Consider the following 22,400-nt stretch of genomic DNA (forward strand, 5'->3'; position numbering starts at 1 on the left):
ATATCCCGCCTAATCACAGAATCACAGTCTGGTTTGGGTTGGAATGCACCCCAAAGATTATCCAGTTCTTACCCCACTGCTCTGCGCTGGAACACCTTCCACTAGGCCAGCAGGCTCCAAATCCCACCTAAGGTGGCCTTCAACACTTGCAGGGGATGGGGCAGCCTCAGCTTTTCAGGGCAGCCTGTGCCAGGGCCTCACAGGCCTCACAGGCAGCAGTTCCTTGCCATTAGCCCATCTAACTCCCATTCCTGCACAAGGAGGAAGCAAAGCACAGCCATGCGCTGCCAGGGGCATGGCTTTGGGTCACCTCACAGCCATTGCCACTGCAGCTGTGACTGGCAGCTGCCAGGGACAAAGATGAGGCACACTGAGCTCTCCAGCCTCTGGCAGGGTGGCAAAGCTGAACTCTGCCCCGAGTGCCACCACTGTGGCTCCAAGAGCTCTCTGTGCAAGCACACAACAGCAACAGCCCTCCTGGTGATCTACAGACCTGAAAGGGCGCCTGGAGCTTGAGTGCACTGCCAGGAGCCAGCCCCTCTGCCAAGAACCCAGGAGTGACAAGGGCCAATTTCCTCCAGAGGCATAAAGGCTCTGCCCAGGGAGCAGGGCTGAGGGGACAGAGGAGTGGAATCACAGCCCAGCTGCCCTGGGACAGGCCTGACACGACGCAGGGCAGGCACAAGTCTCCATCCTCTCTGTGCCCACCTGAATACAGTGACTTAAGGCACAGGTGTGGTATTTGCTGCGTCCCCAGGACCAAGCAGGAATTGAGAATCTGATTCCATGTTCTTAGAAGGCTCATTTATTATTTTATGATATTATATTAAAGAATACGATACTAAAAAATAGAGAAAGGACACTTACAGAAGGCTTAACAAGATAGAAATGAAAAACCCTGTGACTCTCTCCAGAGTCCTGACACAGCTGGACTGTGATTGGTCATTAAATAAAAACAATTCACTTATTGGATAAATGATCTCCAACCTCATTCCAAAGCAGCAAAACACAGGAGAAGCGAATCAGATAATTATTGTTTTCATTTTTCTCTGAGGCTTCTCAGCTTCCCAGGAGAAGAAATCCTGGTGAAGGGATTTTTCAGAAAATATGACAGTGACACACAGGGGGAGTTGTGGCAGAGCAGGCCCCTCTCCTCTAGGTTTCACAGAGTTCTTGGAAGGGTTAGGATGCAGAAAAGGTAGTCTGGGATTGGAGAATGCAGAGGACATAGGGACAATAATCCTTCTCTTGCTCTCTGTAGCCTTATCCAGTCCCCACAGCTGGTAGATGGTGGTTGATATGGATGTCACGTTTCAGTGCATGGAGCAGCACTTTGAGTACCTGGAGCAGAGGTGACTCAGCTGGTGCAGCACAGCCTGGGGCAGAGTGCCAGGGCTTGGGGAGTCCTGCTCTGGGCTGACTTGTAGCAGTGGCACTTGTGGGATGCTGCTGAAGCGCTGCTCCTGCTCTTGGGGCTGTAGCCACAGCAGAAGGAGCTGTGAGGCACAGAGCAGTGACCAGATAGAGATCTCCAACAGCAACTCGGACGAGGAGGAGACTGTTGTGATGCACCTCCTGAACGCCCCTGCCACGGTGGCTCAAGAGGGATTTCCTGCTAGATATCTTCAAGATCCTGTGCTGCTGCCTGGAGAAGACAGACCTTGACCACTTTGTTTAAGCAATAAGAGGTATCCTGTGGAGATCGGCTTGGGGCAGCCCCTTCTGGGCTGTTGCTGAATTGCTGCTCCTGCCTTTGGGGCTGTGGCTCAGGCACAGAAGAGCAGCCAGGAGGCAGACAGCAGCCTGCAGAGCTCAAAAAGAGGCTTTAAGGCCCAAGTTGGAAATCGAGCACAGAAGGCTTTGCTTAAAGAAGGGTTTGAAGTACATGAAGGAAATGTGGAGGACAGCAAAAGTAATGCAGAAACAAATGGACAGTGAAGTTTAAATCAGCAAATATAACATTTCAGTTTCTGACACGTGCCGAGCACAAAAGTGTCCTGAGACAACGCTGTGGCAGAGACTGATTTCTTCAGGCACATGGCAGGGTGGGCCCAGCAGCGCAGCTGGCACTGCCAATGCAGGAGCTCCTCACCCTCTTCCTGGTGGGCATAGGCTTTTCCACCTCGACCTCAGCGATGGTTGTGGTGCACCTCCTGAACACCCCTGCCACGGTGGCTCAGGAGGGATTTCCTGCTGGATAGCTTGGAGCACCTGCAACGCTGCCTGGAGAAGACAAACCTTGACCACTATGTTGTAGGCAACAAGAGGCTTCCTGTGGAGATAGGCTTGGGACCAGACTTTGGAGGGGTTGAACCACCAAGGCCTTTCCGGCACCTGGTGCATGATCCAGGTGCCCACACTGAGGCTATCCATGACTACTCTGGGCTGCATCATAGGTTCAGTCAGCTCCTGTTGTGCAGCCCTTGAAAGAGATGCTGAGGCACAGGGCTGTCTGACAGCAGCTGAGCTGCCTGGTTATAGTGTATATATGAATTGTATATAAATTACCTGTATCTATCTTTAACCAGCTTCATTATACATATAAAGATTTTATATGTATATATTAAATAATTGTGTAATACATACATAGTTTTGCAATATTAGGCAAAAATCATATATAAAGATTGTCTGATGTTGTGTGGCAGCAGCATGTGGAGGATCTGGAGCTGGGCACCCATGAGCCAGTTGACCCTGGCTGGGGAGCTGAGCTCACAGCTGCTTTGGGGCAGCCCCTTCTGGGCTGTTGCTGAATTGCTGCTCCTGCCTTTGGGGCTGTGGCTCAGGCACAGAAGAGCAGCCAGGAGGCAGACAGGAGCAGCCTAAAGAGCTTGAAAAGAGGCTTTGAGGAGGTGCAAGTTGGAAATCGAGCACAGAAGGCTTTGCTTAAAGAAGGGTTTGAAGTACATGAAGGAAATGTGGAGGACAGCAAAAGTAATGCAGAAACAAATGGACAGTGAAGTTTAAATCAGCAAATATAACATTTCAGTTTCTGACACGTGCCGAGCACAAAAGTGTCCTGAGACAACGCTGTGGCAGAGACTGATTTCTTCAGGCACATGGCAGGGCAGGCCCAGGAGCGCAGCTGGCACTGCCAATGCAGGAGCTCCTGCATTTCCACCTCGACCTCAGCGATGGTTGTGGTGCACCTCCTGAACACCCCTGCCACGGTGGCTCAGGAAGGCATAGAGCTGCCTGATGACAGTATATATCATTATGTACAGAAATTAACTGCATGTATATGTAGCTGTATATAGGTAGCTACATATATTAAAACTGCATTTAGTAAATTTATACTTCAGTAACACCCTACTGTTCCAAAATCTGGTTCGTGCCAGTTCTTCTTGCACGCAACCCACCCGAGGCAGCAGTGGCCAGGAGGAGAACTCCAGATGCAACAGGGAGGAGGAGGACGAGAAGAAGGAGGAGGAAGAAAGGAGGCAATGTTGCAAAGGAAAGAGTGAAAGGTGACAGTGCAAATGTGGAGGAAAACAACATTGCTGGAAATGAAGAAGAAAGTAGCAATATTGATGCAAACAAGGAAGACAGTGATTTTGGAAATGAAGGAATAGAAGGCAATGAGAATGCAAGTGAAGGTGTAAAGCATGATGTGAATGTGGAGGAATATAACAGTGATATTGGAAATGAAGAAGAAAGTGCCAGAGTTGTTTCAAATGAAGAAGACGATGTTGGAAATTAAGGAAAGGAAGGCAGTGATGATGCAAATGAAGAAGATGAAGAAGACCTTGTTGACAATGTTGAAAGTAAGCTCAGAAGACTTTTAGAGAAGCACATGCTTCTCTAAAAGAGTGGCCTGTTCTGCACTTGGACAGAGAATGGTCCATGATAATTGACCTGATGGACAACTCGACACATGTATTTGGACTCAGATTGTCAGACAGTTTCTGTCTTCTGCCAAACAAGCTGTTGGGGTGGGCAGTGCCTTCCAAAGTTGGAGTCCATGTGGGGAGGGTGTTGTGTACGGTGTGCCCTTCCCCTGAATCATCTGCCAGGGCACACCTTCCTCCTGGAAGCTGGGTACTGCAGGGCGCCGATAGCTGGGAGGAAGTTCTGCATCTGTGTGGAAAAGGCTCATATGGAGGGAACAGCTCAGGGGAGAATGTGCTGTGCTCCCTCCACCACTCTGATCTCCACTAATCTTGCAGGCAATGGGGTCAGGGTCTTGGGAAGGAGAAAACGAACTGAACGGTTGAATGCCTGGCTACTCAGGGGATACTCAAGGTTTTGGATTCCCTATCTGTGCATCTACCCAGGAGCAGCTGAACTGGGAGCAGATGGAATCCACCTGACCTCAGACCACAAAAAGACCTCAGACCAGGCAAAAAGATGGGCAGAAGTGGGACTCAGCAGGGCAAGGGATATCCCTGCACAGCAGTGCTCTAACAAGAGCAGCAGTGGCCTCCTCTCAGTGGCCTCCCCAGTGCAGCAGCTGCTGAAGACCATGGTGGCTGCACAGATGCTTTTTGCTCTGCAATTCCTTTGTACTCAAAGGCCATGCTGGGCATTTCACCTGGGCTGGAAGGTCTGGCTGGACAGGGAAGATGCAAGAGGCACTGCTGTTGTGACCTCCATGTGTTCACTGGGGACTCAGTGAAGAGTCTCTTCATCCCAGAAACTGCCCAGGGCCTTGGCACCATGAACCTGAACTTGTTGGACATGCAGGAGACTCTCTGTTGGTAGAGGTAATTGCCCACAGGGAAACTGCCATCTGCAGGTGTCTGAAAATGGGAAGATTCGCGAGAGGTCATAAAGGGGCTGGATCTGGGAAGAGTCGAGCAGAAAAACAGAGCCACCCTCACCCACTCCAGCTGTAGAAAAACCAGTGCCATCCCAACAGAATCTCTGGTGCTTTCACTAGTTGATATTATGGATTATAATCAACAGTATGGATGATGTTTGTTTCTCTTTGACAAGAGCTTGGGGGATCTTCTGCCTGCTTTGAGATGGGAGCCCCTGGGGCCTATCCCTCCCTGAGGGGCTGCACTTGCTCCGTGCCAGGGCTTTCATTGCTGGGCCCACTCGCAGCCCCTGAGCTCGGGTGGGGACCAAGGGCGGGGCTGGCCCGGCTGTGACACCTCTGGCCCGTGTGACATCAGGGGCAGCGTGTCACAATGGGGGCAGCTGGAAAAGGCCCCCGCAGGTGACGCTGGCCCAGCACAGCCTGGGCGAGCGGTGAGTGCGCACGTGGCGGGGCTGGGCTGGGCCAGGGCCGGGGCACAAGCGCCGCAGCTGGGCCTGCATTGTCCCCCTGCATCCAGGGCCAGCCCCTCGGGCCGGCGCCTTGGCCAGGGCACGGGGCTGCTGCTGGCCCACTGGGACAGGCCCTGCTGCCTGCCAGCTGCCTGGGGCCCTCTGCTTCCTGCCCTCACACCCCTGCACCTCTGGGCCCCACTTCAGCCCCCACAAGCTCCCTTGGTAGCCCCACTGAAACCCTTGTCTCTCTCCTCTTGCAGACCATGGCCATTGCGGACAGATTAGTCCTGGCTGTGCTTGTGCTGCTCATCTTCCCGTTCCCACAGTCTGTGGTAAACAGATTTCGTGGGGATGAGCAGCACTGTGTGGAGGAGACGAAACCGGCTCCCCCAGAGCCACCTGAGCCTGGCTGGGGATCCCGGCTCCTGGCTGCCTTGAAACAGCTGCAGCCATTCATGGGAATGGCTCAGGGGCTCTTCCTGGCTTTGGGTTGGTGGCTCCGCCGCAGAAGGGCAGCCAGGAGGCAGAGAGCAGTGGCCCAGAGAGCTCAGGAACTGGCCAGGAGGAGGAGGATGAAAATCGGGGGAAGAAGGCGGCTCCTTAAGAAGAGATACAAAGACATGGAGGAAATGCGCCGGACTATGAGAGAGTTGAAAAATCAAATGGCCATCCTGATTCGAATTAATAGGGATACAAACAGGATGCTGAAGGTACGCTGGGCAGGCTTGTGGAGGAGCACAGGCCTGAGTGAAGAAAAGCTTCCTGCTGGAGATGCTCTCTGGGCTGGCCAAGGCGAGCCGCACATCTTTGTGAGCAGCCAGCGCACAGAGCTGCGCTTGCTGCCCAGCACAGCCCTGCGCTGGGGCAGAGGCTCAGGGCTCCTGCCACACCCTGCCCTTCTTCCCTCTCTCTCTTCACTCTATCTATATTAACTGTATCTACATTAATGTCTCTCTTTCCACTTTACCCTGCAGAAACTTTGCATTTGCTGGAGGAGAGAGCCATTTGAAGGAGGATCCAGCCAAATGCCTCTAGATTGATTCAAATTGTTAAATAGTTTAGAAATATTTAAAAGATTTAAAATATTTTATTTAAAAATATTTTCGAAGTTTTAAAAACTTTAATATAGAATAGTTCTAGATTAATATTGTAATAATAAGGAATAAGTAATGGCATTTATTCTTTATATTATATAATTATTGTCATTCATCAAAATTAGTAGGAATTATATTAATTAAATAAAATTTAAGTATGCTATATTTTTATCTTAAGCAGTGAATTTTACATAATCTTCATTATTAAAATACTTAACTATTTTAATAATATTAGTATATAACAGTATATAAAGTAGTTGCTTAGATAAGACTGACTATAATCACAATTTGTTAATTTCAATGTTTAAAATATATTATTGTGATTTGAAAATCACTGACTGCCCTCCTGTCTTGGGAGAGTGCCTTCCCTCTGGGAGCTGCAGTCAGTGCAAAGATGCAATAAAGGCAATGCCTGAACAAACGCTGTGTCTGTGAGTGTCCACGTTGGACTCAGGTGTCAGCTGTGGGGAATTCCTGACAGAGGGGCACCACAGGAACCCTTGGCCATGCAGAGGCTCCTTTCCTCCCCTCTGGCAGCTTTGGTTCCTTTGGTGCTGTGATCCATCCTCTGCTCTGTGGGATGCCAAATGCAAGAGAACCAGGAGTGCCACCACTCAGACTGTCACTTAGGTCCCTGCAGAGCTCAGGAGCCACCATGGCTGTGTAGGGTGTGGAACGCTGCAGCAGGCCATGACAGCAGGGACAGGGGGACATGGGACAGGAATCACAGCCTGGCTGCCCTGGGACAGCCCTGACAGGCAGACAGGATGTGGGGCAGGCAGGAGTCCCCATCCTCTCTGTGCCCTCCTGAACACAGGGACATAAGGGACAGCGCGAATGGGGACACAGCAGGGTCCCCTCTCCCCTGGGACTATCCCACCTGCCCCGGGGCCCTGACAGAATGCAGGGGATGAGGCTGTGCAAGGGGAACCCAAGGATGAGAACCTGCAAGGTGCTTGACCTCATGTGAAGGTGTTGCTGACATTACATCTGCCCACACTCTGCCTGCAAACTGCTCCACGGAAGACAAAACCAGAGGGGTCCTTGCCACAGCAGATCCCTTCTGAGGGAAGATGTTCTGTGTTCCTGAATACGGGTGTCCTGTGCAACATGGAGCACGTGAATGCACTTTGACACCAGATTCTCCCCCTGCTTGAGTGTTCAGGCACAACAGGAGCGGGCATTCCCTGATAACACACGGGTGCAACTCTTGTGCAAAGCAACTCAGATTGTCTGCCAGAACTGCTCCTCTGCTGCATCTTGATCTGAAGGAGGCAGGAGGTGATGTGGCTACAGTTCCTTATCTCTTTTGTCTGATAATGGGAAGGTTTCACAGAGGTCTTGGAGGGGCTGGATCCAGGAATAGCCAAGCAAGAAAAAACTGAGCAAGACCAACTGAATCTCACTCAAAGAAGCACCATAAGAAAAGCACCACTAGTGTTCTCATAGTTGATGTAATGCAACATATTCAACATTATTGGCTATATTCTTTTCTCTTTGACAAGAGGTCAGCGGGGGCTTCTGCCTGCTTTGTGAAGGGAGCCCCTGGGGGCCATTCCCTCCCTGAGGGGCTGCATTTGCTCCGTGCCAGGGCTTTCATTGCTGGGCCCACTTGGAGCCCCTGAGCTCGGGTGGGGACCAAGGGCGGGGCTGGCCCGGCTGTGACGCCTCTGGCCCGTGTGACATCAGGGCCAGCGTGTCACAATGGGGGCAGCTGGAAAAGGCCCCCGCAGGTGACGCTGGCCCAGCACAGCCTGGGCGAGCGGTGAGTGTGCACGTGGCGAGGCTGGGCTGGGCCAGGGCCGGGGCACAAGCGCCGCAGCCGGGCCTGCATTGTCCCCCTGCATCCAGGGCCAGCCCCTCGAGCCGGAGCCTTGGCCAGGGCACGGGGCTGCTGCTGGCCCACTGGGACAGGCCCTGCTGCCTGCCAGCTGCCTGGGGCCCTCTGCTTCCTGCCCTCACACCCCTGCACCTCTGGGCCCCACTTCAGCCCCCACAAGCTCCCTTGATAGCCCCACTGAAACCCTTGTCTCTCTCCTCCTGCAGACCATGGTGTCCAAATCAGTCCTTGCCCTGCTTGTGCTGCTCCTCTTCTACTTCCCACGGCCCGTGGTGATCTGTTCAGATGAGGATGCAGAGCTGAGCAAAGAGGACCTGGAGCAGGCTACCCCAGAGCCACCTGAGCCTGCCTGGGGACCCCTGCTCTCGGCAGCCGTGCAGCAGGGGCCCTACTGGGCTGCTTCTGAGCTGCTGTTCCTGCCTTTCTTCCTCTGGTTCAGGCGCAGAAGGGCAGCCATAATGCAGAGAGCAGCGGCCCAGAGAGCTGAAGAAGAGGCCAGAAGGCGCAGGATGGCAATCGAGCAGAGAAGGCTTCGGTTCAAGAGGACATGCAAAGACTTGAAGGACATGTGGAAGACCATGAAGATGATCAAGAAGAAAATGGCCAGGCTGATTTGAATGAGCAGCAAGGTGAGCGGGATGCTCTCTGGGCTGGCCACACTTCTTTGTGCCCTGGCCGCACTTCTTTGTGAGCAGCCAGCACACAGAGCTGCGCTTGCTGCCCAGCACAGCCCTGCGCCGGGGCACAGGCTCAGGGCTCCTGCCACACCCTGCCCCAATCCGCTCCATCTCTTTATTGTATCTATGGTAACTGCATCTGTTAATGCTTTTCCCTGCCATAACATTGCAGTTGCTCTTGGATGGAGGTGTTTGAAGGAGGATTTCGCCAGACTGATGTGCCTGGATTGCAATAGGGGAAAAGTTTAGAAATAATCACATATATTTATTATATCTAGAGAACTTTTTTTGTTGCATAATACAGTTGTACAACATATTAACTGCTATTATTTGTGATAATATTCAATTATAATACATAAAATCTAGAAAAAATGTAGTACTAGAGTTTTGCTGGAGGAGAATATAAATTTATTAGACATGAATGACACTTCTTTTTATTTGTATTGTAAAAACATATTACATAGCAGTGTATTATATGAAATATATGTATTTTATGTCCATTATATAAAATATGTATATGTATATTATATATAATATGGTTGAATTTAACAATACATAAGAATATATTTTAACCTGTATTTTATAAATAGTATATGGCATATTTAATATAATAGATATCATAGAATATATAACAACTATAAATATAGGAATTGAATTGGATACAAATGATACTTTGATTTTTGTCAAGAATTTCAATAAAGTTGTCATCAACATATTATTTTATTTGTGACGTTTCGTGTGCCTGTGCCAACCCTGGAACCCTGTAGCCGCCATGGTCTTGCCCCATCCCTGCCAGGTTGAGGGCAGCGCCTTCACCCGGTTCCGCCATGATCCTGCCCCATCCCTGCCAGGCTGAGGGCAGAGCCTTCACTCTGTGCCGCCATGGTCCTGCCCCATCCCTGCCAGGCTGAGGGCAGAGCCTTCACTCTGTGCCGCCATGGCCCCACCCCGTCCCTGGCAGGGTGAGGGCAGTGGCTTCACTCTGTGCCGCCATTGCTCCACCCCGTCCCTGGCACATTGAGGGCAGTGGTTTCACTCGGTGCCGCCATGGCCCCACCCCGTCCCTGGCACATTGAGGGCAGCGGCTTCACTCGATGTTGCCATGGCCCCACTCCGTCCCTGGCAGGGTGAGGGCAGCGGCTTCACTCTGTGCCGCCATTGCTCCACCCCGTCCCTGGCAGGATGAGGGCAGCGGTTTCACTCTGTGCCGCCATGGCCCCACCCCGTCCCTGGCAGGGTGAGGGCAGCGGTTTCACTCTGTGCCGCCATGGCCCCACCCCGTCCCTGGCAGGGTGAGGGCAGCGGCTTCACTCTGTGCCGCCATGGCTCCACCCCGTCCCTGGCAGGATGAGGGCAGCGGTTTCCCTCTGTGCCGCCATGGCTCCACCCCGTCCCTGGCACATTGAGGGCAGCGACTTCACTCGATGTTGCCATAGCCCCACCCCGTCCCTGGCAGGGTGAGGGCAGCGGCTTCAGTCGCAGGCTGAGGGCGGCGCGACCAGCCCGATGGCCGCCGTGTTCCTGGTTACGCTGTACGAGTATTCGCCGCTGTTTTACATCGCCCTGGTGTCCGTCTGCTTCCTCGTCACCAGCGCGCTCGTCCTCGGCTGGTCAGTGCTCGGGGGCCGGTGGGGCTCGGCCGAGGGGGCCTGGGCTGTGCTGAGGGGGAGCAAGGCCAAGCCCACGGTAGCGGCTTGGAACTGTCCCTTCCAACCCAAACACTCCTAGGCTTCTAAACGAGCAATAAAAATAAAAATAAATTATACGTATTTCTGTTAAGCTCGTTTCTATTTTAGTAATACCGAAGTGTTTTCTTAGTGGTTTTCGTAATATCATTCATAATACTGGCAAACAATGCGTTTGTATGTACTGAGCTATGTGTGTGTGTCGAGGCAAGGGAGCAGAGCTGGGGAAGGTCTGGAGCGCCAGGAGCAGCTGAGGGAGCTGGAGGGGCTCAGCCTGGAGAAAAGGAGGCTCGGGGGGACCTTCTGGCTCTGCAGAGCTCCCTGGGTGCAGCCAGGGGTTTTCCAACCTACATGATTCTGTGAATCTGTGTACTGATCTGAAGTGTCTCAAGGGGTGGTGAGTGAAAGGGCTTCTGCTTGTGTTTGAGAGGATGACGCAAAAAACGCCTCAGTTTCCATTTTCAGAAACAGCTCCTTGAATGTCCCTAACTCTCAGGAGTTGCTCTATATGTAAATACTGGTACTTGGCAAGGGCAGAGCATTGATTGGCAATTGAAATCTTTCATGTAAAATTGTGGCTACACCAGACTCGTATAGCTTGTTGTTGAGTTGTTGAACTTCCTCTTATTGGTCCCCCACTAATATCTGCAAAGTGCTGGTGATAAAAGTATCTTTAAACAAATTGTCATACTGAATCATGATGTAGATGAATCTTCATCATGTCTATCCCTAACCACTGTTCCTTTTGCCAGTTTAATCATTATTTATCTACTTGTGGTAAATTCTGGCAGTCCCCTGCTCAAAAAGGTCTGAAACAGATGTGTGCTACAAGATCCTAACATGTATGTACTGGTGTCTTTTGGGTACAGGGTGTACAGAGGACTGTCCAAAGGTTTTTTTTTTTTCCAGGATCAGAGATTCCAGTTGCACCTGCACTAGGTGTTATTGAAGTTTATGGAAATACATGCTTTTTTTTCTTCAAACTGGAGTATTGAGGGCCTGTTAATCAAGGAGGAGCTGTAGGCAGGAGCTCAGCACATACCAGCAGGTGAATGTGTGGGCAGCTGCTCAGAGGTATTTGCTGCTCCCTTGGAATTCTCCTGTGCCATGGCCATATCCAGGAGCCTCCAAGGGATTTTCCCATGCCTGCAGCTGCAGTTACAACTCAAGAGCTCCTGAACTTGCTCAGGGAAACAACTCAAATCCTTCATTTGCCACACAGAGCACTGTGTTGTCACCAGAGCACAGAATACCTGATCTATTGCTGCAGTGGCATTTGGGCTCCCCCATAATTTTCAGCATTAATTTCTTTAATGATGTGTTTGTGTTGGTGTCAGCCAGCCTGAAAAACACCAACTGTTCAGGAATGTTCCTGTTCTCATTTGTCAGGTCTTGCAGTGGTGGGAGGAGCATCTGTTCCTGTGGCCAGCTCTGCATACCTGTGGCTCTGCTCACAGTCCAAGCAGGTTAATGCACAGGCAGCTTCTAGAGCCAGTCCCACAGGTGCCCTGGGCACAGGGATGGAGTGGAATTTAGATCACCTGATTACCTGGGCATTGTATTTTTAGCTGGAGGGGAATGCTCCTGTTTGGTGGAGCTGAAGGCTCAGCACCTGTTGGAAGTCTGCCTCTGCAGAAACACTCATTCATTAACTAAACCCTTGGAAATTCCTGCTTTTTCTAAGCTAGCACTGCTTTGAAGAAGTTAATGTTCTCTTTTACCAGCTAATGATCTGGACTGTTAGATCATAAAATAAAAACTATATCTTTATTCATCCTTCCTACACTTCCTACATTTAAAATTTACAGAAAACCACACCTGACTGTGGAACAGAAAGGCCTCCGTGCCTTCAGCTGCTGCTAAAACTGTGCCAGAGGCTCTTTTGTCTTGCTGTTTTTCATGAGGATAATCCTGTTGCTTTCATCCAGTGAAGAAAATTTCCAAGGAACAGGGATTTTTCGCCACAATCAGGCAGATTCTGGTGTAAAACAGGACTGCAGAGATGGGCTCTGTTAAGGTTTGGGTATTGAGGAAGGGAAACAGCTGCTGCCTCTGGTTTCTTTGTGAGATGTTTAACTGGGATATTCTCTCTCCTACAGCCCCAGGGATGTCACTGTGGGTGTTTTCCCTCGTGGCAGAGAGGCCTGATTTGAGCTGTGCTCAAATCAAGGATGGCCAAGAGCCTTCGATGTTGCCACTGATGAAGTGCAAATGTTTCCATGAAAGGAATGGCTTTAAATGGACAGAGAGCAGCTTGAGGTTGGATATTAGGAAGGAATTCTTGGCTGTGATGGAGATGAGGCCATGGCACAGGCTGCCCGGAGAAGCTGTGGCTGCCCCATCCCTGGCATTGTTCAAGGCCACGTTGGATGGGGCTTGAAGCAACCTGGGCTAGTGCGAAGTGTCCCTGTCACAGGAGGAGGCTGGACTGGGGCTCACTTCTGCGGGACTCAGATGGGAGGAAATTCTGGTCTAACCCTTTACCACTAGAGGGCACTGACAACTCTCATTAATTTCATTCCCTTTGTGGAAATCCAGAGTAAAATATTCCCCCTTTAAAGATTCCCTGCATCACTGTGCAGACTCCTGCCTTCCGACAAAAAGCTGGAGTCCAAATGGCAGGCTATATTATCCAAGTATCCTAGCAGATACTCTGGAAAGCCAAGCTAGCTCTATTTGTTCTGCTGCTTGCTATTTAGAGATGACAAAAAAAAAAAATCAAATGTTTCAACACAAACAATGAACCCACTCATTCTTCTTGTTTTGTGTCTCCTAGGTTTGGTTTGGGTGTTCCTGTTATTCTGAGGAACTCAGAAGAGACAGAATCCAGCACAAGGGTACTGAAAAAGCGGATGAGACAAGTGAAGAATCCTTTTGGGTTGGAGATCACTAATCCTGCTGCAGCTTCAGTAATAAGTCAGTGGATTTCTTACGTGGGTTTTGTCAATTTGCATTCCTGAACTTAGTACTTCCCATTTTCTGCCTAGAATCATAGGATGGTTTGGGTTGGAAGGGACCTTAAAGATCGTCTTTTTGCTCTCATCCTTTTTCTCTATCATAATTTCTCAGAAATACACTTCCATTCCAACAGAAATAAGCTTTTATACAGTTTATAAATGTAGTGTTTTTAAAAGTGAAATGTTTGGATATGGAGGTACAGTTTAATTCTCATTAATGGAACACTTCCTGCTATTACAGATCTTTAAGTAACTAAAACATTTGCAAATTACCAACCACTGTGGGCGTTTCTATAAATTTCATGGAATTGTAGAATTGTACAGAATTTATTAAGGAACATGTGCCACCCACTTAAATCTAAGCCCAGATCTTCAGCAGTGTTTGGAAGTGCACTATTTTTAATAAATAGATAAATAAATCACTCTCTTTTTCTATCTGTTCTCCAATGGAAACTAAGTTTAAGTATCTGTTTGGATCAGAGTTCAAGCCACCCCTATCATTCCTGAAATCACCCACAGAGGAAGTGGAATTCATGGCCTTCTGCATCACTGGGGAGCACTGAGCAAGGCTGAGCCTCTTCCACCCACACAGATGTGGGGCCTTCCAATGCATGAGGAAGGGCTGCAGCAGATTTCCCCCCTCCCTCGCATAACCCCCCCACACACAACAAATCCAACAATTCAGGTAACTGGGATTTTTCAGGAGCTTTGAGCACTCCTGCTCCTGTTTGTGCAGGAAGTGTTTTGAAGTTGACAGGTTTTTGAAAAAGAATGGAGAGCGTAGAGGCCCTTTTACTCCTCCCTCTGCATGATCAAGAGCCTTATTCTTTGAGACCACAGAGTGTTTTGTAGATGAGTGATCTAATTACTGCCATTATCTCAGGAGGGAATGGACTTTGGGCTAAGGTTGTGCTCTTGGATCTGCCAATGAGTGTGTAAAGTGTTACCAGAAGTTAAAATTTACCGTTCATGAAATGCATGTGATATTTTTGTGAGCTTAATCAGCCATCTTATCTCCTCACACCCCCCTCCTCTTCCCCACTGACTTCCATAAACACTAAGCTGAATCTAAATCATCAGAAGATTTGTTTATAATGATTAATAGTTTTTGTTATTTTACAATGTTATCATTTTAGGGGTGGCCTAATTGCAGCCTTTTAGTACTTGAAGGGAGCCTAGAAGGGACTTCAAGGTCCTGGAGGGACAGGACAAGGAGGAATGGCTCCCCACTGCCAGAGGGCAGGGACAGATGGGATAGTGGGAAGAAATCCTTCCCTGTGGGGGTGGTGAAACCCAGGCATGGGTTGCACAGAGAAGGACAAGGGATGGAGGGACAGGGCACAGGGAATGGTTTCCCACTGCCAGAGGGCAGGAATGGATGGGACCTTGGGAAGGAATTCCTGGCTGCGTGGGTGGGAAGGCCCTGGCACAGGGTGCCCAGAGAAGATGTGGCTGCCCCTGGATCCCTGAAAGTGTCCAAGGCCAGATTGGACATTGGGGCTTGGAGCAGCCTGGGATAGTGGAAGGTGTCCCTGCCATGGGAGAGAGTGGAACAAGGTGATCTTTAAGGTCCCTTCCAACCCAAACCATTCTATGATTTTATGGTTCTATGATAAAAATCTGTGACACTGAAGTTGTTTTCTGCCTGTAGCTCTTCAAGCATCTAGACTTAGCAATTCCAGAATTCCTGCACGTGGTGAGTTAATGAAATCCCTCTCCTCTTTCTCCAAGGGGGTGTAACACTGACACCTGACTGCCTGGAGGACTGTGTCCTTACCTGCTACTGGGGCTGCAATGTCCAGAAACTCCATGAAGCGCTGCAGAAACACGTCTACTGCTTCAGAATAAAGACTCCTCAGGCATTAGAGGATGCTCTCTACAACGAATACCTCTACAAACAGCAGTACTTGTATCCTTTTTTTGAATTGTTTTGACAAAATATGTTCAATTTTTTGGCACAGGGAGCATTGAGGATGGTAAATGTGCTGCAGATTTTGGCACAACTCATTTATGAGCAAACACGATGAGAAATATTCTTTATGCAAACGTCATGTTTGTCTGCAATTGCAGCCACTGATTGTTTTCCTTGACACAGACAAAGCATTAAAAAAAATGACAAGGCAGAGCAATATTGTCAGTTACCAGAAGATGCTCAAGTTGTGGATTTTGGCCCCGTGCCTAGAGCTCGCTATCCTTTGGTAGCACTGCTGACGTTAGCAGATGAAGAAGACAGAGAAATATATGATATTGTAAGTAATATCAGAGTATATTTCAGGCCCACTGTATTCAAGGTCTGAATGTTTCAGCACAGAGGCTAGAAAAAAGCAGCTTCACTTTCCTGTTCCCTAGAATTAGGTCCCTCACTTTCTTATTTTCTAAAATCAAGCAGTTCAAAGCTTTAACTTCCATCCAAAGCTCAGTCTTTGAAGAGGCAATGGAGAAACATTGCTTACTCTTTACTTATTCACTACAGCATTTAAAAGATGGTTGTGATTTCCCCAAAGCTTCTGCCTGCCAGTGTCCCTGTGGTCAGAGGAATGAGGGTTGGGGCAGTTTAGCAACCTGTTACTCTGATTTCTGGGATCACACGGGCATGTGGTGGAGCTCTTGCACTTAAACAGATTCTTGGATTCTGTTGGCAAGGCAGGAGGGTTTTTTAATAAGTGTCTGGCACAGATATGGAGCTGATTGCTAACTTGGCTATTAGAAACCTAGAAATTACCTTTCTGCCCCAGGTCTGTGTCATGGTTGTGTCTCACAGGAGCCAACTCCAGGGCACTTACAGGAAGGTTGAAAGTCTGGCTTGAGGCTGATAGGAGATACTCAGCTCCTCAAAAAGGGTCTCCTCCTAATCTCTTGCTATTAAAGCAGCTTCAGCCTTGCCACATGCTGTTCAATACCCTTTATAAACTCTAAATTGATGAACTCTGAATGATTTGACACTTTTATCTCCCATCTTTTCATTGGATTGATAATCTGCTTGCGCCAGCTCCTTAAACAGTAGCCCAGTTGAATTCAGAAGCAAATTGCCTAAATCCACTGAACACTTTTCCATGCATTCACCTGCAAGCTGTAATCACACCAGTGCCTAAGAAATCTGTCCCCTTTCCAGGTGATGGCTGTCCTTGGATTCTTGTCACCTGACTTTAGGACTTCCCTCCTCCCACCTGTCCCCAGATATTTTAATACCTTTTTATAGAGATTCTAAATGTAATATTTGAATGTATTTGACATTAGCATGGGCATGAATTTGTAACACCTCTCTTTTAATCCCTAACATAGAAGAAAGGGATGGAAGGAGAGTGGTGGAGGTATTTTTCCTCTGGTTTTGAAGGAAAGGAACACATCTGTAAATCCAGTCAGGAGTAACTCCACCTGAACTCCTTGCCAGACAAATGTCAGAATGGCATCTGGTTTGTTGAAAGAAACTTGTAAAATAGAAATGGAATGTGGAAATGGATCCTTGCCAGTGTGATATTACCATTTTGAATTATATTGGGGGGTCTGTGTGGGTGTCCATCACTGTGGATGGTGTTTCAGTGATTCTTTCCTGGGCGAGGTCGTCTGATTTTTATCCTAACTGGTTTTGTGGCAAGATCATCCCTACTTGGTTTTGTGCCATCATTTTCCTCTAGATCCAGAAAATTAGCATGACCATATATAAAACATACAGAAATTACTGGAAGACTGTCACGGCTAAAGTGGAAGCTTAGATCTCAGCCACTGTGATTTAGGAAAAAAAGACCCTTTTGCCAAGGAATAATGAAATCAGTTCTTATAAATCCATATGTGTAGGTACATACACATTTGAACTCTGTATTTAATTAGCCATGTGTGGATTTTGAAGTGCAAGTCTAATTTGCCTTTAAATTTCTTTTTAAAGCAAAACAGCTTCTATATTTCATTTCTCTTTTGACAGCTTCTGGGAACTACAATAATATTGAATTTCACTTTCTTTTTTCCCAGCTTTTTAGAGGCTATTACGTAATTTGGGCAGGGTGGGGGTTGTTAGGCACAGCATGCAAGCTTGGAGTGCTTGTATTTCTAGAGGAATTATCTGAAGTCAGCCCGTGGGGGTTCAGAATCCTTTCCAGTGAAATTTGTCTTTTGCCTGCTCAGATTACAAGCCAATCACTTCTTAGTGATTTTTGGAGTCTAAAAACTGCAGTCTGTGTGTTTCTGAGAGAAGGGGGAGAAAGTGGAGAAGATTGCTCTGGTGCCTTTGCAGTTTGGGGTGTAATTCCAGGAGGTGGGAGCAGCCAGAGCAGGTCTCTGCTGTAAACTGGCCACAGAAGAGCTCCATGGGGAAGCAGGGTGGGAAGCTGAAGGAGCACCAAGGGCTCTCTTGTGCTACATCCTGTTTATACCTTGTCCACTGTATTTTTTTTTGATCAGTGCTTCAAGTCAACAGTGTTGAATTCCTGATTGTCTAATGAATTAAGCAGGTCAGAAGCTGTACCAAAGCAAATCAGAGAATCAGGGAATAATATGAGTTGGAAAGGACCTTAAAGATCATATTTCACCCCCTGCCTGGGCCAGGGACACCTTCCACTACCCCAGGTTGTTCCAAGCCCTGTCCAGCCTGGCCTTGGACACTTCCAGGGATCCAGAAGCAGCCACAGCTTCTCTGGGCACCCTGTGCCAGGGCCTCAGCACCCTCACAGCTGGGAACTCCTTCCCAATCTCCCATCCATCCCTGCCCTCTGGAAGTGGGAAACCATTCCCTGTGTTCTGTCCCTCCATCCCTTTTCCCCAGTCCCTCTCCAGCTCTCCTGGACCCCCTTTAGGCACTGGAGGGGGCTCTAAGGTTTCCCTGGAACCTTCTCTTCCCTGGGGTGAACGCCCCCAGTTCTCTCAGACTGAGTGATAAGGTTATTAAACATAGAATTTTTTTTTGTTTGTAGATTGCAATGGTAGCTGTAATTCACGTTCCTGATGAAAGCTACAGACTTTCCTGCCGAATTCTGTATCAGTATCTCCTCCTAGCTCAAGGTCAATACCATGACCTGAAGGTAAGCCACGCACGGAGTCTGGTTTCATGTGTATGACAGTGTTAACTTTAGCTTGTGTAGGCTTTCAGGAGCCTAAATTAGTACAAGACTTCTATTGTCATGCAGAGAAGTGGATGGTAGTTTAAATTATTTTATCAGTTAAGTAGTGGCACAGGAACTTACTGTACAGAAATATTTTCCATTAAAATATTCAAGATTTCCCAGAGAAATTAACTGCTTCTATTGTAGGAGTCCTAGTGTCCACTTAGTAAAGCAGTAGGAAAAAAATCACTGTTGAATGCTTTTTCTTTCCAGAATTGTTATTTTCTGTCTTCAAAATTCCCTTTTAATCAGGAAAGCCTCAGAAGAAACTTACTTTTTAAAAATTCCTTTTTCTTGCACTATGCTTAGGAATCATGCCCAGAAGAATTTGCGCTTCATGTAAAATAAGACAAAAAAAGGAGTGGGGGGTTGGAATATGAGCATGAGCAGAATGGGTTGAGTGAAGCAGATTTGACAGCATGGTGGATATAATTTTGGTAGGAACAGATAGAGGATCCCTCTAGGCGCAGAGACTGATGGACCAGAAACAAACCTGAGCTGCTCAAAACCTGAGCACTTCTGTTAAATTTCATGCATGACATTGATTTGATACAACCAAGGTCTGAGGACTTGTCTTTAATATTTTCCCACTGTTTTATGTAATTTCATGTTTCTGAAATGCCTTTAACTGGAAGCCAGGCAGTTGCCAGGACCCACACAGAGTCTGGCACTGTTTGACCCAGTGAATGGATCCAGAGGAACTTCCATTGCACCTGTGCGTGTGCAGAGATTGGGGAAGAGTTTGTTCTCTCCTAAATATTTGTATTTATGTGTATTTTAGCAACTCTTCATGTCTGCAAATAGTCCTGCACCCTCCTCCAATGATACCTTCCCCGGTGAGAGCAGCACTGACAGAGGGCTGCTGGAAAAGGCTGGGCTGGCTGGAGATGATCCAGAATTGCAGGAAGAAAACAGCAAAGACTGTGTTGTGTGCCAGAATGGCCCTGTGAACTGGGTCCTCCTGCCCTGCAGGCACACGTGCCTGTGTGATGGCTGCATCAGGTATTTCCAGCAGTGCCCCATGTGCAGGCAGTTCGTGCAGGAGTCTTTTCCACTTTGCAGCAAAAAGGAGCAAGATGAGGATGAATTGACCCGTGTCTTGCAAGATGTTCTTCCTGGAAGAGTTTTTTAACGGGAGTTAAAAATAAAAGACCTGGGTTGTGTGCACTAAGATTAAATGTGGAAGCCAGACTATTTATGGGAGGATATGTAGTGTTAACTTGTAGGATTTTGCTTTTTTTTGTTGGGTAATTTTCAGCTTCCTTATTTTTCCTCGCTCCATATGCTCACAGGAGTGCTGCTTCCCCGAGCAATGTGGACAGGAGAAGTGCGTAGGATAGCTCTGAAGGATGTGAATTTATTTATAACTGCTTCCTAGATTTTCTTGGAGCACTATTGGAGGCTATTTTGACTACTAAATTTAGGCTGTCTACTAAAAAAAGAATAAAACTTGCAAGTGCAGTTGCCCAAGGCTCATTCTATATTTATTGTGTTTAAAATACTAGAGCTGTATATCATTTTAACTTGGTATAATTTAGGAACTTAGCACTTTACAGAATGTACCATATGAAGGAAAGTAAATATTCTTCATCGTTAACCCTGTGTGTGTTTGTTTTGTAGCTGAAGGTTGGGCTGTGGCAGGAGCTGGGGGTTGAAGGTGGGGCTCATGACACTATTTCTGGCTGGTTTGAAGGATTTGTGTGTGAGGGACTTCAGCCAAAGCCCTTTGGAAAGATTTGTGTTGATTATTCTTGAACTGCATGTTGATGACACTTTCAAGCCTGAGCCCCTGCGATGACATCTTGTGACACAGACTTTCAGTCTTGTTGGCAGTGCCTGTAAGAACTTGTTCTCCATGCAAATGTTGGTGAATCACTCTCCAGAATGGTGGCAGCTTTGTGGTGCTTTGAGGGATTTCCAGCTCTTTTCACTTGCGTGGTCAGCTTGGATGACCAGTAACAAGTTAACCGGTTACCTTTATGAATAGTCCCAGGAAGTGTACCTGCTCTAACAAAGGAAAAAGCTAAAGAATAGCAGGTAATTATTTCCTTTCACTCCAGTGGTGTGTTGTCAAAAGCAATAAAAATGCCTGTTGAGAAAAGAAAGTGTTTTGTTTCTTTAAAGAAAGACAAATTCTCCTGAGGACAAACGGGCTGAGTCTCACATCTGCTCTATAAGGGAAAATCCTCCTAAGAACCTGTAGAAATGGGGAGTAGCTGCTCTCTGTCCTCCCTTTTGTTCCCTTGCAGCTTTTCTCTACATCCAGTTCCAGGACAGCTGCTCAGGCTCAGGCAGGGAAAGCTGTGCTCCATGATCCTCAGCTCTGCTCTCCTGCAGCTCCAGGGTATGCACAAGGTGCTGCACATCTCCAAACCAGGGAAGGAATCTTCCCCCACTCAAAGGTATTCCAAGTTCACCTTTCCATCCTTCTTTTTTTATATTGTTTGCTATGACCCTGCTTCTGAACTCCTGGCAATTACCTCTGAGGAAGAGATTTAGGTGGTGCTGTTGGGAAGAGTAATGGTTAGTTGTAAGGACAGATGGAAGTGGGGAATTGATGCCCGTAGCCACAGATTTCCAGCCAGTGATCAGCAGGCTGGTTGTAAGATAATTTATCTGCTCTGCCTAAAGTGACCATCCTGGCCAGGGACAACTTGGGAATAAACTGCTGGACAAACCAGGCTGTTGTTTGCATTGTGTATCAAGCAGGAATGACACCCCGAGGTGTCTGTGGGGTAGGAGCTGTGCTTGATGCATGGCAGCAGCTGCTTCCACACCAGCAGCTCACCCAGCATGTGGGACAGTGGCTGGGCAGCTTGTTATTCCAGAGGAGCAGGTTAATGCTGTGCTGGTTCCAGCCTGGAGCTGGGCACTGATAATTAGCAGGCACTTGTTTGCCCACGGAGATGATGAAGGAGGTGTTGTTTACTGCTCCACCGCAGTAGTCACCGATATTTAATCAATTAATTAAAATCTCCCATCAAACAGCATGATCCAAACCTGTGGGCCTATTTAATCTCACATGAAATGGTATTCAAGTAACCCCACAGAGAGTTGCCTGGTCTGCCTCATCTTTCAATCGATGCCAGTATTAAATAATAATGGCAAGCAGGATGTAGCTGTGCTGATCTGCCAGGCCATGTATTTACCATAAAGTCTGTCCCAGCTTTTCATTTGTTACTTGCTCTTTTAATAGCATTTTCCAGAGATGCTTAGTTGCTTTCTCTGCTCTAACAAGCTTCCTTGCTGGCCCAAATGAAAGACCTGATGAGAGTTATAAAAAGTACAGTAGCTGCCTCATTACATTTGCCCTTCTTCTGAGAAGCCATGCCAAAATACAGATCAGGTGAGAAGGAAAAGGAGCAGCTCTAAAGCTGCCCAGTGTGTCCCTTGGTTGTCTTAAAGCAGGGATTCAAGGCTGTAAGAGAGAAATAAAACCTTCCTGTGACCCACAAAAACACAGTGTATTGACAGAGGCTGTTCTGCTCTGTCACCCTGTTGTAATAGAGGTGATATAACATTTCTTTTCTGTTCATTATAGATGTTGTTTACGGTTTTGGTGATATCAAGGAACATTGGAAGACTTCTGGCAATGGGACTTGGTTCTTTTAAGCAGCACTGGGGTGTTTCAGATTCATAATGTTTTTTGCTGCAGGAGAGGTTGGTTTGCTTTGATTCGTCAACCCTAATCAGAGCTGAGGCTTCCAAATGGGTTGATCAGGCAAAGTGGTGCTATTTAGGGATGTCCCAAGGTGTCTTTCCAAGTGCCAATAGACTATGACATGGGCATCTTCCTTCTGTAGGGGAAGTTGCTGTGTTAGGATCTTCCTTCCTCCTTATCTG

At 47.9% G+C, this 22,400-nt stretch overlaps 1 protein-coding gene across 1 annotated transcript; it reads left to right on the plus strand.

Annotated features, from left to right (window-relative positions):
- The first annotated feature begins 10,310 nt into the window (after nt 1-10,310).
- CGRRF1 (cell growth regulator with ring finger domain 1) lies at nt 10,311-20,589 on the plus strand. The gene is made up of 6 exons (XM_084207548.1): nt 10,311-10,432; nt 13,284-13,423; nt 15,196-15,373; nt 15,566-15,713; nt 18,369-18,476; nt 19,339-20,589. The coding sequence occupies exons 1-6, from the start codon at nt 10,329-10,331 to the stop codon at nt 19,687-19,689; spliced, it is 1,029 nt and encodes a 342-aa protein (XP_084063674.1). The 5' UTR covers nt 10,311-10,328; the 3' UTR covers nt 19,690-20,589.
- Nucleotides 20,590-22,400: the final 1,811 nt, after the last annotated feature.

The sequence above is a fragment of the Fringilla coelebs genome (assembly GCF_963513975.1).
Source record: "Fringilla coelebs genome assembly, chromosome: 6".
NCBI lineage: Eukaryota > Metazoa > Chordata > Aves > Passeriformes > Fringillidae > Fringilla > Fringilla coelebs.